Consider the following 19906-nt stretch of genomic DNA (forward strand, 5'->3'; position numbering starts at 1 on the left):
TTGGGAAATAATAGGGCTTCCTCGGGTCCGAATGAGTGTGTTTCATATTAATCACCAGTCCGGCTACTGGGTGCGCGTCTAGAAACTTGTGACAAACACCTGTATGAGAAAAGGAATTGCGAGTGCGCCGTCATTACGGTAAAGCCGCTTGTTGATCCCGCCCTCTCTTTGATAGAAAACTCGGTGATGTCGCTTCGTCTTTAACGAGCTTGACCCAGAACCCGGGGAAGGAGGGGAAAAGAGGGGAGAAAATACCACAAAACGGAGTAGCCTGGAAGGGATCGGCACGGGCTTTCAACGAACAAGGTGAGTTAATTCATGAATGTTACCATACGGTTTGACAAAGCAGGGGCCGCGTTTTTACCCCCACACCCCCCAGGTAGCGGGTGCACTGCAGCGTTGGCAAGGAGTGGTCACATCATCGACAGATCAGCAACACGACTCCCCTAGGCTAACGTTAGCTCACAATGCTAAAGTTAAAAGTTAATGACGTGACCCGCAGTCCCGTTGCCTACTGTGTACACAAATATACCTGCTTTAAAAAGGCCCATGGTACAAACGGCTAAAACCGAGAATATCGTCCAAAGTATCTTAAAAATGCCGCTTTCCTTAAACACGCTAACTTGAGGCTAATCTGTGTTTGCTATGCTAACGCTAGCTTGGCTGCTGGCACAGCTCTCTGTGGGCTATGTGGGTTATTGTGATGCTAACGTAGCAAGACAGCCAAACCAGGTCACAGTGGTGCTGAGCGAGCATTCTGGCCAACTGGGCTGATTTGATCTCCAACATTGTCATTTATCCAGCCAGTATCTTTGACACAAGCACAGCGTAACTCAATGCTAAAAAAAAAAACGCGAGTCTTTGTTCGTGAGAGTAATTTTATACCCACGTCTTTATTGTTGCACCGTGTTTTAGCTAACGCTTCCAGCTCGGCTCGTAGCTCCTGCCCTACATCGCTGAATTACGTTAGCAAATCAATGACGAAAGTCTGTGGGGGCTTTTGCCAGATCAGGGAACTGATACCACGGATTTATGGGAATACAAATCCACACGAAAACTGGTTTGCAAGCAGACTGCGCCTTTTATGCCAAACGTAGACCGTTTAATCAGTTTAAGCAGAGTGTGGTTTGAGGTAATAGTAAACCTCGCAACTTGTTTTGACAACACAATTTAAACGGTGGGCCTGCTTTGTGTTTGTACGTCTGTCTAAAAGGGTGGTGGTCCTCCAGTTGTAGTTTTAGGCACATGGGCTGGGAATTTAAACGTGTCCGCTTGTGAACCTGTTGGGTGGGTCCTGTGTGAACTTGTTGTGGTAGGAAAATGTCTGGGTGGGGATAACTTAACTGTCAGCTTGAGGGTGAACAAATAAACTAGATTTTTTTTACCCCTGTAAACATTGGTTTCATTCGGCCATGTATTACAGTGTAGGTAAGTGCCTTCCCCGTGTGCCTCAGGACTGTTGTGGTTTATTTTTCTACAGTGTATCCCTGGATCAGGGCTGTAGTGGTTTTAATGTGCTGCAGGTGCCACCACTAATAACACCTTGGTGAATGTGAACACCCATGTATCAGCATCTCCTCTCTACTTTTAAGTCATGGTTTGATTGTTGATGCATGCCCCCGATGCCCACTGCAATTGTGTCCGCTCTCTTGAGGTGTGCAGGTTAATCCACAAGGGGCTTAACCTGTGTCCACGTAGGTGCGTGCACGTTAACATTATGCGTGTATGTGTTGGGAGGTAAGAGGATAAAACTTCAATCCTATTACAAGCCACGCTCAGTTTAAACCAGCGCCAGTGGCATCACGCTGACTTTATCGTCAGACTGCAGTGTCTGTAACCCAGGAGATGCGAGAACAGATGTGCTTTTTGACCGTGAATGTGTTGTTTCAGTGGGGGTTTTTGCTGCTGATGGCAGGTGTAGGCGGATTCAGAGTTTCATTAAGTCGACAGAGGTTACATTGTTGCTTACATATGATCGCAGATGTCTTCTGACAGGGTTGTGTGAGTCATGCTGAGTGATGGCTGCAGAATCAGATGGAGATATGTGACTCGTGGTGTGTCAGGGCTCGATCAGATGTTTGTCCGTTGTGTGTATGTTGTTGACCTTATGACCCTGTGCCTGACATTTTGACCATTTGTTGGCGTCGTTTTTGGGACTGAAAACATAAGCCTTGTTCCCTCACCACTTTAAATCTTTTAAAAAACGTATGCTTTGAAGCTGATCAAATCAACAAAAAATGTTCATGCCATTCATTTTAGTTGAGAGACTCGGGCAGCAATTACCGTGCGGATTATATTTTTGATTAAATGTCAGAATATGGAGTAGAATCATTATTTCCCAGAGCGACATGATTTTTGTCACAGATCCTCATCGTTAATCATATTTATTCTGGCCAAAATAATCAAGACATGAAATGTTCATATTGTCCTATGCAAAGCCCAGTTCAATGTCTTGCAGTAAAAAAAAAAGAAATATTCTATTTTTTACTTCAAGAAAATGACTAACAACTAATTATTTATAAAAATATATGAAAATGTGATGAGTCAGCCACACAAGTTCGCAAAGATAGCTTCTGGAAGGCCATGAAAGCAGAACAGAAAACAGTAGATGGAGAACAATATTAGCAAAATGGGAAGTGGTTTGTTGTTATATGATCAACATATTGACCATGGGGGATTTTCACCGCTTCCTTCAGCCATCAGTAGGCGGTTTATTAAAGTGTACAGGATCTCGTGGTTTTGTGTACAAGCGGTTCTTTTGAGGAAAATGTTTTTTGGAGAGTTTAAGTAGCCGACGCGTCCCTTTACTCATCTCTAATGTTGAATCCATAACATCCTGTTTCTCAGGAAGTGGGTTAGAGGGGAAAGGGGAGGGGAGCGGCAATTGGACAGCACTGATTGTTTTCATTGTTGAGCGAAACTCACCGATGACCTTCAAGGCCAAAACTAACAGCTGTGGAAAAGGGGAGACGGATGGAGAACAGAAGTCACTCACGAGTGGGTTAAGAGCGACATTAACTCGACCCCCTCCAGACATATACAAACACAGATGCACACGCACTCAAATGTGTCCAATAATATCCTCCTTGCTCTCCAAGTCTGTTCACACTTGTGGTCCTGTTCTCAGTTGAACAAACTTCTTTTTGTTCGATCAAGCTCCCAGACTGACAGCTGCAAATTCCCCCCTCAGACTGCGGTTGAAACACACACGCTTGAAATCACATTCCCAAGTACACGTGCCAAGAAATATCCATCGCAGTTTATAATTTATCTTGCACAAATGAAATGTTTACATGAGACATTAAATTATGGAAAGATGCCAGGTGAGATGGGATTGAAATCAATGGTTTGTCTTTCTGTGTTCTGGGTAATTGCCACTTGTAAACTTGGTATTTAAAGTGATGCGACAATAAGGTACACAGCTCTTTTAAACGTTATTAGTCCGTGTCCTACTGAGGTCGTCTTACAGTAGATGAGTGGGTGGGCTGCTGTGCTGAATTGGCAAGAGACAATGCTAGGAATGCAAGCTTTTATCTTTTATTCAGCACTCGTTTCCTTATCTATACCCCCCCCCCCCCCCCTTTCGCTCCAGTTTACACACTCCTTATGCGTTTCCCACCGCCCGTCTTTGGCCTTTCTTTTATTTGTTTGCATCTCTTACTCTGTTCACCTCAGTCTTTCTTGTGGATAATATCAGCCCTGTCCTGGCTATGACCATATATAGGCATGTGTGGTAGCTATGTGTAATTTTCTCAGGTGGGAGGTTATAGCTCTGGGGCGCCTCAGCCACTAAGCAAAGGATAGTGTGAGTGTGTGAGAGCGGGATCATTTCTCCCTCTCAGTCAGCCTTACCCCGCATGCAAATCCTGGTTTTGGTTCCGACAAATTCCTTTGTCTTGTGAAATAAACTTCAGCCACTCCTCGTTTTCTCATCAGGCCTTCCCACGTTCCTCCCTTTTTTCCCACACTGGACACACCCCAAGCGGGGTTTCTTTTATGCCACAAGTCACAAATGTGTATTAGTCATTCATGTGATAGACACATGGTAACAGACGCAGCCTCTCCATGCTTGATTTTACTAGCTAATGGGTGTTGTAATAGTCTGCCTAGGAAACGGTGATATCACCATGCCTTGTCTTTTTTTTTTTTTTTTTTTTGGCACAATCTGATGCAGAAGAAACTGTGAGTCATAAGTCACTGTTTCTCCACTTGAACTCATTCCACCTATGCTTGTTAACAATCTACTTTCGTTCACACAAACACCTGTTGCTTGAAATGCAAAAGCAGATTTGTGTGTTGCCCTCCAGATTTTTAAGAAGTGTACGTCTGTGCATGTTGGCTAGACAACGAGCTGCAGTGAGAAACTGAAACTTGGTCGCCCCTCCTCTACCTCGTCGAACCGGTCTGGTGCAGGTGTGCGTGCGTATGGGTGGCAATGTCTTTGTTTATTCAACTTTCAGACCAGGGCCCATGGGGAGCCGGTTTGCTGCAACAGAGGGTGCATCAACAGATAAGAGGATCTGAGTCTCTACTTGTTTGGCTGTGCTATAAGAATGTCTTTCTCTAAGAACACAGTCAAGATAACAAAGAGATGGGAGAGGGGGGGATGAAAGGCAGTTAAGTTGAGAGAACAAGAGATGCAGACTGATAGTTGGGACAGAGGTAGAATAAGACTGATGAGAGGAAAAGCTGAGAGGAACACTAAATACAAGGCAAGATTAAGGAGTAGAGGAAAAAATGAGTTAAGAGAACATATGGTTCTTGGAAGAATGTTACTATCTCCAAAACAGGCTTCTCTCTTTATGCTGACGGTCGCTGTTCTCTGGCCCAGAAAGAGCTGCAGGTTGGTCAACTTCCCACAGCTTGTGCCGTACGTAGTCCAAAAGTTGAGTAAATACAGGGTGCGTCTAAAGGCTGAAGCTACTGTATGGTTCTGTCTCTCCCTGTGCTTTTTCTGTTCACAAAGCAAACACAACCCCATTGACACACTTGTACGGTATTCTCATGCATTCTCTATGGTTGTTTCAAAATGAGGTGCTTTCACTAAAACATTTCTCCTTATTTCCCTCCCTCCACCTCGGTCTTTCTCTCTCTCTGCAGTCTGTTCCTCCGTTTCTGGTCTTGGTGGTTCGGTGACCTTCTACCCATGAGCAACTAGAGCTCAACCTCTGACCTTGGCGTGATCTCTCACCTCTACTACCAAACCACGCCCACAGGTGAAGGTGTGTATTTCTGATTTTCTCTGAAATGAGAGGATATGTGCTTAAGTCGTAAAGAAAAGTGTGCAACTCTCCATGGCTTGAATGCGGTGTATTGTGGTGTTTCTGCCAATAAGTACAAATTGTGCTTCTCTTCATGTGAAACAGGCCTCAGCCTCTTTAAGTTGACTGTTTTTTTTATATATACTGAAGATCTGTGTCACCATAGATTGGGGTTTTTAATTAATGATGTATGGAACATGTAAGTATGGAAAATTCACCTATATTTCCCCAATGATTCGTAAACTACATTAAGTTTATGTCAGCAAGACACCCCACATTATTCTAAAACGTGGGGAAAATTCAACATTTCCCTTATTTATAAGAATAAAGCCGTTTTTACTTGGGTTCTGGCAATACAGTACTGCTGTTTTATTTCGCGAGGTCTACTCGCTGCAGGGGTTTCAGCCAAATATCTCTTTGTCGGCCATTAAGTATTTTATGGTGCCTGCAGCCTTGAGAGGGTGAAAAGCCTTGAGGACTCCTCCATGCCTGCCTTAAGTGGCAATAACTTTATTGATCTGCTTGAAGGGGTTGGTAATATTCACCACTGTAATGTTACAATAGCTATTTCCATATTATCAAAATCAATGTGTTGCAATATTAATGGTCAGTGACAAGGATTGTAAAGGCCCTGCACTATCTTCTTCTGCAGCGTTGTCTCGTATTATCTACTGTCAGACCGGGAGTTTTAGGCAATTAAGTTTTTAATGGCACTAATTGAGCAGTTTATCTGCAGTAATTTCTTTTTATATAGGGCCACCCTGGAACGTTTTCTCTGTTGCACTAACCGTTGGTATTGATGCTCTCAACACACTTCTTGTGTATATATAATATAGGTTTCTTCGGTGCCAACATGGCCAGATGTTCTGAAAGGAAGCTTCAAATTTCAGCAAGTGTGAAATTTGAGCAAGACTGAGACGTGTACACATCGTATACAAGAACCCAGTGTAACTGGGTACGTTTTCATGTCCTTGAGTTTTGACCAGAAACAAGTCTATACAGTTACGACTACTGTTTTTCTTAATTTCAAGGGAAGTGTTGCGAAATGCCTACAGTTCCGATTCCAAGAAAGTATCTGGGCCTTAGTCACCAAACAAAGCAGATGAGGGTGAAGTCATCCTTCCCAATTTAATATCAGCCCAAAAAAAAAACCTGCATCCATCGACTACACTTTGTATGGAGGTGTATGCTTTTGTTCGACCCGCTCTCCCTGTGCTGTAGTGTGAACGAGGCTGTATGGATGTGTGTAACGCCCCCCTCTCTCCCCTTGGGGTCGTGTAGTGTGTATGGAGCAGTGTGAGAGCGCAGCAGCTCTGCTGGAGTCGGTCAGGGAGCAGGAGGTGCAGTTTGAACAGCTGACCCGGGCACTGGAGGAGGAGAGGAGGAGAGTGGGCCTCCCTGCCACCAGCCCCTCTGCCCTGGGTCACCCTCTCTCTCACACACAGGTAACGCTCCCCGGCAAACACCCCCATCTCTCATAGGCGAGAGCCACCCCCCGAGTTTCACTTAACATCCAATCCATGGATCACCGTGGATCCTCCATCCATCATTCATCCCTTCTCTGCCTGCCTCCTCTCCACCAGCGCTCCATCAGTCCGCGTGTGTTTGTGTGCGTCATCACTGAACATCGTTTTTCTTTGACTGTGTGTCTCTGAAGTCCATCTGTCTTTCCCATCGGCTGCAATCAGTTCTTTTCCCGCACATAGTTCTACTACTTGTGACATGCCTGAGATGGTCATCATCACACATTTTCTACATGCCTTCACTGTCACTCACCGGATGCAGACTGATGCACACCTTTCACAGGCCCCTGCTGTGGAATCTCAGCTATTTTCCTCTCTGCCCCAGCATGCTACGCATCTGACGTGCATGTGTCGCATAGTCCACCATGAAGGATTTTTGTCTTTATTTTAATTTTTTATCCTTTAACAAGCACTTTAATTCATTACTACTGATGTGCCTGCATGCAGTTTTCAGTTTTGTTGTGTTAATTATCTAGGATATTGTTAGCTCTTTGATGAAATTGTGGAGTAATTAAACAGGATTTGTGTCTGTCAAATTTATATATATATATATATATATATTTATTTATTTATTTTATGGTATTCTTATCACTGTGATAAACTAAAAACAGACATTTAATTATTTTATCTACCGTTTCTCAATTGATTGTTTCCATTACATTTACTGTATTATTGTATCAATCTGCTGAGAAGATCATCTATACTGTCTTTGAGAGTTTTAAGGCTCTCACTCTGCTTTTGTGTTTAGAGCTGAGTTATGTGCTTGGACATGGTCCTATTGTTGCCACCTTCTGTTCTCACCAAAAGACTTGACATCAGAAACTGGTAAACTTTGATGAGGTGCTTGTAGACTTGGGAGAGCTATTAAAAGCAAAGCTATTATCAATTACAAAAAGTCAGACTGTGCCGTATTCTCAGGTCGATATTAGAACTACTTTTCCAGCCCTTGGCATTGTGCAGTGACTGAGTAGAATGGTTTAAAATCTATTCCCAAATATGTTCCTACCATTTAAGGGCTTGCTGACATAGATTAGATGTCATGTTTTGTCTCTTTAAAGCCTTGGAAGTGACTTATTTGATTAGTGTGTGGCAGCTGGAGAACGAAGGCTAAGCAAGAAATAATCTTATCTTTTTGGCCTTGTGCTAACTGTGCATGTTTTATTTCTAAAGTAATATTAATACTGATGAAGATACTCGTGCTTTGCCAGCCTCACAGTCCGACCATTTCTCAGATCATGACAGGGTTGTTAGTAAATGAGGTGAAATTATAGGAAGGACCAGCTGTAGAGGAAGTGTGCCCTTGTTGTTTTAAAGGTACACTTGCACTTCCCATTGCTTTTTTAATAAGAGCCCTGCCTCCTTGTGGACATGATATGAAGTGCAGTATGACATACTACTGCTACTGCCATAATCAAACTGATTATGGTTCAACATTGTTTGTAGTGAGTGTACTCAGAAGTCACTCTTCAGTGCAAGTTTGGTATTATATATCATTGTTTTCATTATAAAACTTCCACATGCAATCTAAAGGGGGAACCATTAAATCCGTTATTCACTTCGGTTTTACCCCAGCAGTTTTGACAGTTTTGTATTCACTTCAAATCCGTGATTACTCTACATTTAAACATTTAAATCACCCAAACAGTTAATTTACGTATTTAACTGTAGTATTATTATTATACTTATTATATACAACTCTCTCCGAATCAGGTTTTTTTTGTTGTACTGACCGCAACACGTGTTCCTCACAGCATACTGCTAAAAGTTAAGGGCGGAACATTTCCCTTGTGGGCTTTGGTTCTGCACTACGTGGATCAATCTACATACCGTATATTCTTCATGTGGCTGCGTGCACCAGACCGTGACTCCCATACTGTGATTATTCAGTACGAATACGCAAACAGTCAGTAGGATCAAATAAATGCTGAAACTGAGAGTAACCCAGGCCATCAGATATGAAGAGCAGGCCTTGCCGGGAAAGATTTCCAAAGTATCCCAATTATGCAGTGCTCACATGGGATTCAGCTTGAGGCTGATAACCGAGGCGGTTATGTTGCATGAATGTTACTCAGGGTTAGACAGAAAGTTATACAGTGTGACAGCCAATGGTTATCTAACAGAATACAGCAGGAGGAAGTGGGGTGTAAGGATGAGTGGCTGCAATCCAAAATGTCCTCCCTCATGTCTGGCAATGATTCACAGACCATAAACATGCAAGGACAGCTTGGTCAGCAGTGAATGTGCTTGAGCAGGAGTAATATCATTTGGGAGGAAGTAAGAAAGTAGACTACGCTGACCACTGGGAATTGTGCCTTCAACCTCACTTATGTGCTCAACCAAACTGTATGATATTTAACAATGTGTATAAATGCACATTTCACAGTTGAGTCTTCCTCTTTCATCCCAGAACGGGCGTTTAGGGGATGCTGATATAGAACGACTGAAACTGACTGACTCGTACATAAACGGCACACAGGTATGTGTTTGTGTGTGTAGCGTATCGTGTACATTTTTTCAAGTAGTTTTTTCTTGTATTTATAGTAGTAAATGCCAATATTTAACAATCTAAATATGCAGTATACTTCTACGCTACAGTACAGAATGGTGGACCCTGCACATGGCGCTCTAGATGAGAGCTACACACCAGAGGATGATTCCCAGGAAGTGCACTCAGTATTTTCTGACGAGGGAGTCGCACGGCGGCCAGACAATGGCGTAAGTGATTATGTTACATGCACCATGACATCATCAGGCTCGACATTTAGAATGTTATTCTTTTTAAGTTATATTGTTGTGGTTGAATTTAGTGGTATGGAGGCATATACTGTATAAAGCCATACATCACTTGTTTATCCTTTTACCATAAACATGTTTTGTTACATCGCTCTCCCGTTTTTTTTTTAGATGAAAAAACCAATCTCTCGCACAGTCCTGCCCTCTGACTCGATGTCCATTGAAGGGGGCTTGTCGGTGTCCGGTATGGGCGGCTACAGCGCCACATTGGACCGTCCTTACAGGCAGGTTGGACCAGCAGACTACCCCACGGCCACAGTGCCCAGAAACTACCACTATGCCCCTGTAGAGGGTTACAATGACTACCGGGGAGGCCCACCATCAGAGGCATACACTAGCCTCAGCAGGGGCTCACACATGGACGAACGCTACAGGTACAAAACCCCTTACTGTTTTTTTTACATGTGGCACATGTATAGTGTTGTTGATATACATATACATATATATATATATATTGTCTGAAATATGTTGCCTTAAAACCACACTGAATGTGGTTTGTTTTTCATAAGTGGACACAAAAGCATACTTAAATGAATACATCCTCAAATGATGTTTGAATTATTTAAAGCAGAATTTTACTTTTAATTTTATTTAATATCGTTACAGTTAAATAAAAAAAAAAAACAAGATCTGGGACTACAACTGAAGTCACTGGAATATTTACAAAATATTTAACAGACATTGTGGACAATGCGATTCAACCTTGATTGCCATTCTTATATTTTGTTAAAACGTTACTTAAACACCCTGTTTTAATCATTTTAAACATGTTCATAAGCCAGATATGTTCTGAAAAGAAGACCACTCAGGACGGGATCTCACTTAAATAACTCTGGTCATGTCTCTTATTGCCATTTCCCCCCCAGGCCAGTTGATGGCTACCAGACTCTGAACTCTGGCTACCGGGCCCCGAGCCGTCAGCAGCTTGACCCATATGCAGCACAGCCCCAGGTGTGCCGAGGAATGAGAGCCCTGGGCTCAGCGATGGAGGTCCGGTATGGCCACGGCCACTATGGTATGGAGGATGACCAGCGCAGTGTGGGATATGACGATTATGGCATGGGGCCTCCTCCAATGCACCCTGGAGGCTACGGCACCATGCCACGTTTAGGGCCCGGCCCCGGGGGCATTGATAGACGAAGACTCAGGTGAAACACAAACGCATTGCTGTGCCGTCATATCACAGTTTTTTCGATCAGATCACGTATGTCCGCGATATACCGTGAAATTCTCTGCTGAGCTAATGTGAAACAAATGTTTGGCAATTCCTGTTCTGCATCATGCAGGAGCTGTGAGGATACTTTGGATGGTGACATGGGAGGAGTTGACCCTTATGCCTGGGGTGTTCCCATGACGATGGACAGAGGGAGCATGGCTTCCCTGGACAGCACACTGAGGAAGGCTCCTCCTGGCTCATGGAGACAGCCAGAGCTGCCGGAGGTCATCGCAATGTTGAACTACCGCCTGGACCCCGTCAAGACCAACGCTGCCGCCTTCCTCCAGCATCTCACATTCAAAAATGATAAGGTGAGACAATGGTCACATTCAGATGCAGATAATAAGAATACAAATCTTGTTGTATTGTGCCCATATGGCAACAATTTGATCGCATCAATGTATGCGTCTAGGTTAAGTCGGAGGTGCGTCGCCTGAAGGGCATCCCATCCTTGGTGTCGCTGCTGGACCACCCCAGCAAGGAGGTGCACCACTCAGCCTGTGGCGCATTAAAGAACATTTCATATGGCCGAGACCATGACAACAAGATCGCCATCAAGAACTGCGATGGGGTGACTGCTCTGGTCAGGTTATTGAGAAAAACCCATGACCAGGACCTCACTGACACTATCACAGGTATTGTTTTTTTAAATGTGTACTTTGTTAAAAGTAGTAGCCCTTTGTTTTCACTCTTACTTATTACACATTCATAAACACGCAGGATTGGTTTGGTTTTGGTCTTAACAACCCACACATGACACATTCTATTATTTAACAGTAATTATTTTATTATCCCAGGCACCTTGTGGAACCTCTCATCACACGACTCGGTAAAAATGGAAATTGTGGACCACGCCCTGCATGCCCTGGCCGATGAGGTGGTTGTCCCTCGCTCCGGGTGGGAGCGAGGGAACAACGGAGGAGAGGAGAGCTGCAAACCACGCCATCTGGAGTGGGAGACCGCCTTGACCAACACTGCTGGCTGCCTTAGGTATAAAAGGCCATCAATGGATTGAAAGCAGAGAAAGTCAAAGAAGGAGAGAGGGAGACTATTTTGGGAAGAAAACATGCAATTATGTGCTTAAAGTTCTCCCTCTGTGCAACAGGAATGTGAGTTCAGAGCGCAGCGAGGCTAGGCGTAAGCTGAGAGAATGCACAGGATTGGTGGATTCACTCATGTACGTTGTCCAATCCCAGATCAACCGCAAAGACGTGGATAATAAGGTACCGTTCACTTAAGACTTATGACAGATTTTATTCTATTAAAACAAATCGCTTGTCTCCCTCTGTCTCCATCTTTGATCATCTCATCGCTTTTTTTCCCCCCTCCTCCTGCAGTTGGTGGAGAACTGCGTCTGCCTCCTGAGGAATCTATCCTATCACGTTCACCGTGAGGTCCCCGGCTGCGAGCGCTATGCCGAGACCGCACCCCTCAACCAGGGACCAGCCCCCGCTAACAAAGGTGGCTGCTTTGGCTCTCGAAAGGGAAAAGGTCAGTGTCAGACAGCCTGGAGTTACACTGTGTCTACGAGATTTGCTGTTAAAAGACGGGAAGCTGCTGGTGGCTTTGAGCTTGTTGGTGATGGAAGCACCTGTCGCTGTTTTTCACACTCTACCACTGTTTCCCTCCTTTCCTCTTCTCTCTCCTCCTTCCTTCCTCTTGTCATCCCCCCATCGTTCCTCCAATCCTCCTTCACTTATTCCTTTCTCTCTACTCTGTATAGATGAGTGGTTTTCAAAAGGTAAGATTCTCTTGGTGTTTGAACTTATGAAACCATTGCCCGCTCTGTCATCACTCATTTTACTAACGCAGAGTAACTAAGTCAATAAGAATTTCCAAAGTAATGTTGAATTCACACCAAGTTCATGAGCATGATGTCACACAAATGACGAAGCATGTTCAGTGTTTGCTGCATGGTCGCATTTCACATAACAACGTGCCAGAGTAAAAGGCTGAGGCAAACTGACTGCTCCTCTCAACCCGCTTCACGTAATCAGTGTTATTTCCTCAGTGTTGTCTTTCATGTTATCTCTCTTTTTTTTAATTTGACTTCTCACTGCAGGAAAGAAGGATTCTGATGATGGCAGTGGAGACCAGGTTGACATTCCAAAGAGGACAACACCTGCCAAAGGTATCAGTTATAATTGATCAGATGTATAATTGTTCTTTAAGGTTGTATAAATCTCGTCATGTCCTGTTTATCACTCTTTGCCGCTATCAAGCTTTATATCCTACTGCTAAATATCAACATGAACTTTCCTGTAAAAAGATTAGACCTACTTCTGGTCTAAGGACCTTATTTACGGGATATCTGCATTAAGATTTGTGTCGGTCGAGAAAATTAGGCTACAAAATGTGGACAATAGACAAGTGTTGAGGTTTGTCAAACTGTAAATCTAAACGAATACCTCTCTCTCTCTCGACTTCAGGTTACGAGCTGTTGTTCCAACCGGAGGTGGTTCGTGTTTACACATCGCTGCTCAGAGAGAGCAAGAACCCCTCAGTGCTCGAGGCGGCTGCCGGTGCCATCCAGAACCTGTGTGCTGGTCGATGGACTGTAAGTACCATTAATTAATCATCTGAATCGCCTGGAATTTAATCGAATTAGTCAGTTGGGATAAAGTCCACGATACTGTCTTGTCTTATAAACCTACTGGAATGAAACTACTGTCGATGTACATTATAGTCATTGCTCCCTCTGCATCTGCTTGCTTTTCAGTATGGTCGGTATATCAGGGCCACTGTGCGTCTGGAGAAGGGTCTTCCCATGATGGCAGAGCTGCTGGCTCACGGCAACGACCGTGTGGTTCGGGCAATGTCCGGTGCATTGAGGAACCTCTCCATCGACAACCGTAACGGCCAACTGCTCGGTAAGGAAGTTGTATTGTGCATCTAAATGAGCTGCAAAATAACTCCAAGAATATAACTTTTGCTCTCTTTTTCCCCAACATTTATTCTAACCACAATATTCAATGCATCGCAGCAAAATGGCCAGACCTGGATTTGGGATGTTTGAATTTGTGTCACTCCAGATCTATTTTCTTACCTCGCTGCGTGTCTCATGCAGGTTTGCATGCAGTGCCTCACCTTGTTGCCAATTTGCCTGGAGGCCAAAGTCAGTCTGGGCGCACTCTATCAGAGGAGACGGTGGTGTCTGTACTGAGCACGCTCACAGAGGTGTTAGGCAACAGTGTGGAGGCAGCAAAGACCCTCCGGGCCTCACAGGGCATTGAGAGGCTGGTGCTCATCAACAAGGACGGGTAAGTGTACTCCGTAAAGTAACATTTTTGGTGCGAGGCAACGTGTACAATTTAAGCATATGCTTACTTGTTCTCTTTGATACAGTTGGCTCTATTTGTGTTCTAAAACCTTTCAGCCTAAATACTCAAACAGATCTGTTTGATAGTGATACAAAGAATGATTATACCTCTTTGTTTTGCCATGACATTCTGGGTGTTTTGTAAACAGATGTTGCTTTAGCTTGGCTGGCATCATCGCTTTTTTGCGAGTACCTTATGAGATGACAGAACACATTTTGGTCTCCCTTCACTGTCCTCGATATGCCTTCATATTTCATCAAAACGGCTAGTTTGGAAATAGCTCTTCGATTTTTAGAGGTTCAAGATATAAAGAAAAAACAAACCTTTTTTTTAATGTGTGAGCATTTGTTTTTGGATCCTACAGCAAGCGCTCGGATCGTGAAGTGCGGGGTGCCGGCCAGGTGCTGCAGCTCGTCTGGGCCCACAAGGAGCTGCGCAAGCCTCTTGAGAAAGACGGCTGGAAGAAGACCGACTTCATGGTCAACCTCGGCACCACCAACGGCCCGAGCACCCGAGCCAACGGCACCTATGAAGACAGCACCACGCCACTGCTGGACAGAGGTCAGTGAGCAAGAAATTATTCATGTTTAAACATTTTAACAAAATGTACCCTACATTTACAAAAAAAACAATGTTTTTGCTTCATCTCAGGGGAAAAGAGAGACATGATTCCACTAAACGACCTCGGCCCTGGTTAGTACATTTATCTGCACTACTTTTTACCAAGACACAATCCTCAAGATCATGATGAAGTGTAGTGTTCTTACTTTGTCATTCTTGTCATCGTATTTCCTCAGAGGCCTACTCTACACTGGACCAGAGGGAGAGGAGACACACTCTGGATGAAACCACAGACACTTTACCGGTACGTTTAAATCCTTTTCCATGCACATTCACTTGTCACGTCATGTTGGATTGCTCACTTAACTTCACTAACCCCTAATCTCCTGCACCACTATCAGTATTTCCCGACTGTAACCCTTTCACGTGGCAGCCTTTAAAACTTCATAATTGCTGACATTTTTTCTTTTCTCACGCTCACTTCCTCTTCTCTCTTTCTCTGGTTGCCTCTCAGCGAGGGGTGTATGGGGGCAGAAAGGGCTCCTTGCCCTTGTTGGACTCCTACGATGGTTAGCCCTCCCCCTCCCCTCTAACCCCCCTCTGCATGTAACAGCATGGTATGTCCAACTCACCTCTTGTCCTGCATGGACTCTATGAGCTCTGTTCCTTTGTCTCTTATAAATCCAGGCCCTCAGTGAAACCTGGTCTCTATCTATGATGGTGTCCTGAAACACTGGTTGAGGTCTACTCCACTGATATGTAACTATAGGATGCCCTGATGTGATGTGTACGTGCTAGTATAGTATAGTATAATGCAAGGTGCTCCTTTTGCATTGTGGTCTATGGAGTCTGTCAGTATAGAGATGAACCCAAAGCTGATGATTAAGATTTAAATCCTCAGAATAAATCAAGTTTTTTGTGCTGTAGTGTTGTCACAATACCAAAATGTTGCCTTTGATACCAATGCTAATTTTAGTATCAAAATTATTGTAATGACTACGTCACAACAGATGCAACAAGAATGTGAGTAATGTGGTGTCAAAGTAAAATGAGTCCTCAAAGTGGCTTTGGAACGTTTGCTAAATAGATTTTAACATGACTAAAGCGTGAACTTGGTCTGCTCAAAATAGCCTGACTGGACTTGCAATCACTATTGCCATGTTGTGAAATATTTAACTCTGCAGAATGATGCCCTCGCATCCAGTATCCAAATACTCAGCTGCTGCTCTTATGCTGTTATCTTTTCTCACCTGTTGTGGTCGAGGATTTATGTTTCAGTGCACTCATGTGGCTCTGCAGGGTATTACAACAATATGTGCCAGAGTATATACAAATGTAACTAATTATTATTATATTTTCAATTGCTGCTTGTAACTTCGTATCAATCGTTTTAAAACGATTAGTTTTAAACATGAAAATAAGCCTGTTGGAAGATTGTATTTTTGTAGAAATTGGAGTATAATTAGTTTTCATCAAGCAACGCTGTGATGATAGTCTTGCTTAATGTGATTTACCACTAATGTGATTAACGCAACCCATAAAACATTCACCTCATCAGCTTTCTGATCCATTTCTTCAATACAATTCAGGCTCTGGGTCTGCACTGTTGATCTGCCCTTGAGCAAGGCACTGCAAATACAATTAGTAGTTGCCGACTGCTCCTTATACGAGGATGGGTTAAATGCAGAAGCTTAATTTCACTGTACAATAAATCAACACACATATTTAATTTTAGATTGGTATTAAAGTATTATTGAACATCTGGTTATTGTGACCTCACTACTGTGCAGTGTTCATACTTATACCACATAGTGAGTCATTGCGTTGCCTCCATGTTTATCGTTTAAATTACCCATGTTTCATTTATTCACGTTCCTATTTTGACCGTTTTAATCGACGTATTTTGCTCTGCTCCTCCCAGAAAAACTGATAGTGTGCATCACCCAGACCGGGCCGTCACTGCCCTACCACTGCTACTGAGGAGAGAAGATCCAGATGCACAGACTCTCTCCCTCCCTTCTCTCTCCTCTCTCCTCTTTCTCTATGACCACACAGATGGGATTAGAAGATGACTGTTGGCATCCAAAGAAAGGCCGTGTTGCAGGCAAAACATTTCATGCAACACACACATGCAGATACATACACACCTACTTTTTACGAATTCATTCAATTGTAGCAACCGAAATATTCCGTATTTAAATTATAGTTCTCCTGTAAAGGCAATCACTTTTGTTGACAATCATTTCATTCCAGTGTTGTCATCCTGCTTGTTTTTTTTTTTTTTTTTTTTTTTCTTCTCGCTAATGTCAACATTTCAGTAAATTTTATCATACCAACACCCGCATCCTGATAATAAATTTGTACGTAGACCTCTATGTAGGGCATATACTGTATATAAAAAGAAAATGGGATGGCTGCATTAGTTTTGGCTCATTAATTTAAAATGGTCCCTTTACTGGGATTGTTGGGAGGTTTGGGCCGACAGACCGACGGCGGCCCTTTTAGATTGAGAATGTTGTTTATATAGGAGTAATTTTCCTCTCTGGAGTTATTTTCTCTTGGTTGGGATGAGCACAGATGTTGACAAGAAAAGTGCAGGTGTGTGTATATTTGTCATACAGTGAGGGTGTGTGTGTGTGCGTGTGTGTAATGAATATGGACCTTTTTTGAGTTAATTTGTTTTTGTGTGGGTGTGTGTGCATGGACCAGACCCATAAGACCACACATTATTTCATCTGTTCATGTTGTTCGTTTTAAGGTGGGCTCCTTCTCCCGTGAGAGTTTTTTTTTTAATCTACCAACTGCCTTTTTTTGTGTTTTGATACTTTAAACCCCCCCCCTTCTGTCTGGATTTATCCAACAAGACCAGTACAACTCATCAAACTGGCACTGAATTGCGAAGCTGGGAACATCGTACACTACTCGACCACTAAAACGTTTTTGACATCCTGCTTCAGAACCTATTTCTGTCTCTACTGTAAGATATTAACACTATAGAAACTACTCAAGAGTTTTAACTTAATTTAGAAAGTAAGGATCAATCCTATGACATTCTCTTCTCTCCTCTTTAAATGGCTAAATCACTATTTGCTATTTTTTGCAATGTAATCTTTTGAATTGGCATTCTTGGAGTGCCGTTTTACAAAAGAAAATACACCTCAATGTGGGAGACTTCGTCAGTAAGTGGAGACTCAAGTTTTAACTGACAGATTGGAGAGACATACTGAGGTTTATTTTAATTTGGGAGGTAGATGGAAAGCACATTTTAGTCTATGAGCCATTTGTTTTTGTTTTTTTTAATAATTTTTTGTTGTATTTCTTTCCCCCACTTTGTTTCATGTTTGTGTGTATTTTATTTTGGGTTTGTATGTATGGGAGCGGTGGGTGAGAGCATTATGCAATTTGTTTAACTTGTTAGTCCCAGTTTTACCCCTAAGTTGTTTTTAAGGCAAAAGAGACCAATCATCTTTGTTTTTTTTTACTCTCCACACACAGTATATTTGTAATGTTGCCTATCCATGTAAAATTATAATGTACCATTCATACCTGCCTTGGCTCTGAGAAGTTTCTTTTTCAGTAAAGTATGTAACTGGTAATACTGATGTTTTTTATAAATAAAGATCTTTTCTTAGACAAGATTTGGCACCGTGTGATTGATGTGGCTGTGCAGTGAGGAAAGGCTGCCGTATCACGTAGATGATTGCAGCTAATTAAGGAGAGCCAGCTCGGTAATATCATCCCCTCGCTCTTGTTAAGGCAAATGGCAAGTATACAAACATGACACTATGTCAGATATTCACTCTCTAACATTGACAACATGCTCCATTTTGGATGCTCTAATTATGAGGGCTCGTTATGAAGGCATTTGGGTCACCGTTGGATCTTTTTTTTTTTTAAACTCCCTACTAACTCTTAAAATGCCAAACTGGTCAGATTCATGTCTGCGTAAAGCCGGTTAACTTTCAAACACGGCGTACACCTCAGGACGGTTAAAGACTGTTAAGTGTTGACGTTCTCAGCTTTGCTGTTGTCTCCGGTTACACATACTGACGGGGAATAGCTGCTGTGTGCGTTCGTGTGTCTCTGTGTGTGTGTGTGTGTGTGTGTGTGTGTGTCTCCAGACATCTTCAAGGAAAACATGAGGGTTGGACGAGGACGTGAACGAGTCTCGCCGTATGCAACACCTCTGAAAGTTATCCCACGCAGAGTGAAATGCAGCTGCTGGATCACGAGGGCTGTAAGTGCATGTGAGTGTGAAAGTCTGATGTTTATGATGTGTAAGGGCATGCCTTTGGTCCACAAAGGCACAGGATTTCACAGAGTGCCTTATTAAAAGTGTGTAAATAAACTAAACAATAGTTTTCACACTCCCACAACTACTAAGGTGAAACATGCTGATAAACTGTAGTGGGAGGCTTGATTTTCAAGTAATGTTACTGGTCATGTTTCTCAAATCCTTCTTGAATAAGACATAATTTAAATTGAAAGTTTGAAGCGCACTTTAAATGCCTTCCTTTGAGGAATATAAACATGGTCTCATCCTTCTGTTTTATTTTAGAGAAGTGTTTCAGTTCAAATGATCAGTAAACAAAACCAAGAATCTGACCAAGCATTTAATACTTATTGGTTTATCATAGGATATTTACAGTCTTTGTATTGCAGAATTGACCTTTTTTCCCACTCAGATGTTTACTTGCTGAGCTGCAGGTGAGGGTATAGGGCCCGATCATTTACATTTGAGCGATTGTGGCTCAGTTTATTCGACCTCGGCATGGGAAAACCTCAATGGCTCTGTATAAATAAGGGTCCTGACCGGATATGAAGCGTAAAGGTTAAAATCATAGCTGCACCTGCCACAGTATATTATTATTAGAGCTGCAATAAACTGCAGAGAAGCATCTGTGTTTTTATCCTCTAGCTGCTCCAACCATGTATCTGAGTGGAAGGTGTGTGCATGTGTCTGTTAGCCACTGAATGTGTGTAACCGTTGTAACACACACACACACACACACACCCTTCCTTAAATTTGAGACCACCAAACGCAGCAGATTCTCCCTCCCTCCCTGTGTCATATCTATTTAGGGCTCTCCTCGCCATTAATTTTCCTCTTGATTTCTCTCCCACGCTCGAATAGAAGCAGCAACGTTTCCAGCACACGAAGGGTCGAAAGGGGAAAAAGCACAGAGAGAAGAAGACCAAAGGAATACAACACATGTTTGAAGAGGAATTATT

General features: G+C 43.0%; 1 protein-coding gene across 7 annotated transcripts; it reads left to right on the forward strand.

The window, feature by feature from the left end:
- The first annotated feature begins 12 nt into the window (after positions 1 to 12).
- Positions 13 to 18312, forward strand: LOC311013865 (catenin delta-1-like). Of its 7 annotated transcripts, none has more exons than XM_084010132.1 (22): positions 13 to 306; positions 5101 to 5216; positions 6543 to 6706; positions 9192 to 9260; positions 9380 to 9499; positions 9689 to 9951; positions 10444 to 10725; positions 10864 to 11104; positions 11206 to 11428; positions 11591 to 11783; positions 11899 to 12016; positions 12131 to 12284; positions 12517 to 12534; positions 12856 to 12924; positions 13223 to 13350; positions 13513 to 13663; positions 13861 to 14053; positions 14478 to 14674; positions 14765 to 14806; positions 14911 to 14978; positions 15189 to 15291; positions 16596 to 18312. In XM_084010132.1, exons 3-21 carry the CDS (start codon positions 6548 to 6550, stop codon positions 15246 to 15248), a joined length of 2748 nt encoding a protein of 915 aa, XP_083866258.1. In that variant the 5' UTR covers positions 13 to 306; positions 5101 to 5216; positions 6543 to 6547; the 3' UTR covers positions 15249 to 15291; positions 16596 to 18312. The 7 variants fall into 7 exon arrangements, with proteins under 7 accessions (XP_083866258.1, XP_083866257.1, XP_083866260.1 ...); XM_084010131.1 differs by having other exon boundaries at positions 14 to 306; positions 5101 to 5222; XM_084010134.1 differs by lacking the exon at positions 15189 to 15291 and having other exon boundaries at positions 14 to 306; positions 5101 to 5222.
- Positions 18313 to 19906: the final 1594 nt, after the last annotated feature.

Source organism: Eutrigla gurnardus (assembly GCF_963514095.1).
Source record: "Eutrigla gurnardus genome assembly, chromosome: 5".
In the NCBI taxonomy this organism is placed as follows: domain Eukaryota; kingdom Metazoa; phylum Chordata; class Actinopteri; order Perciformes; family Triglidae; genus Eutrigla; species Eutrigla gurnardus.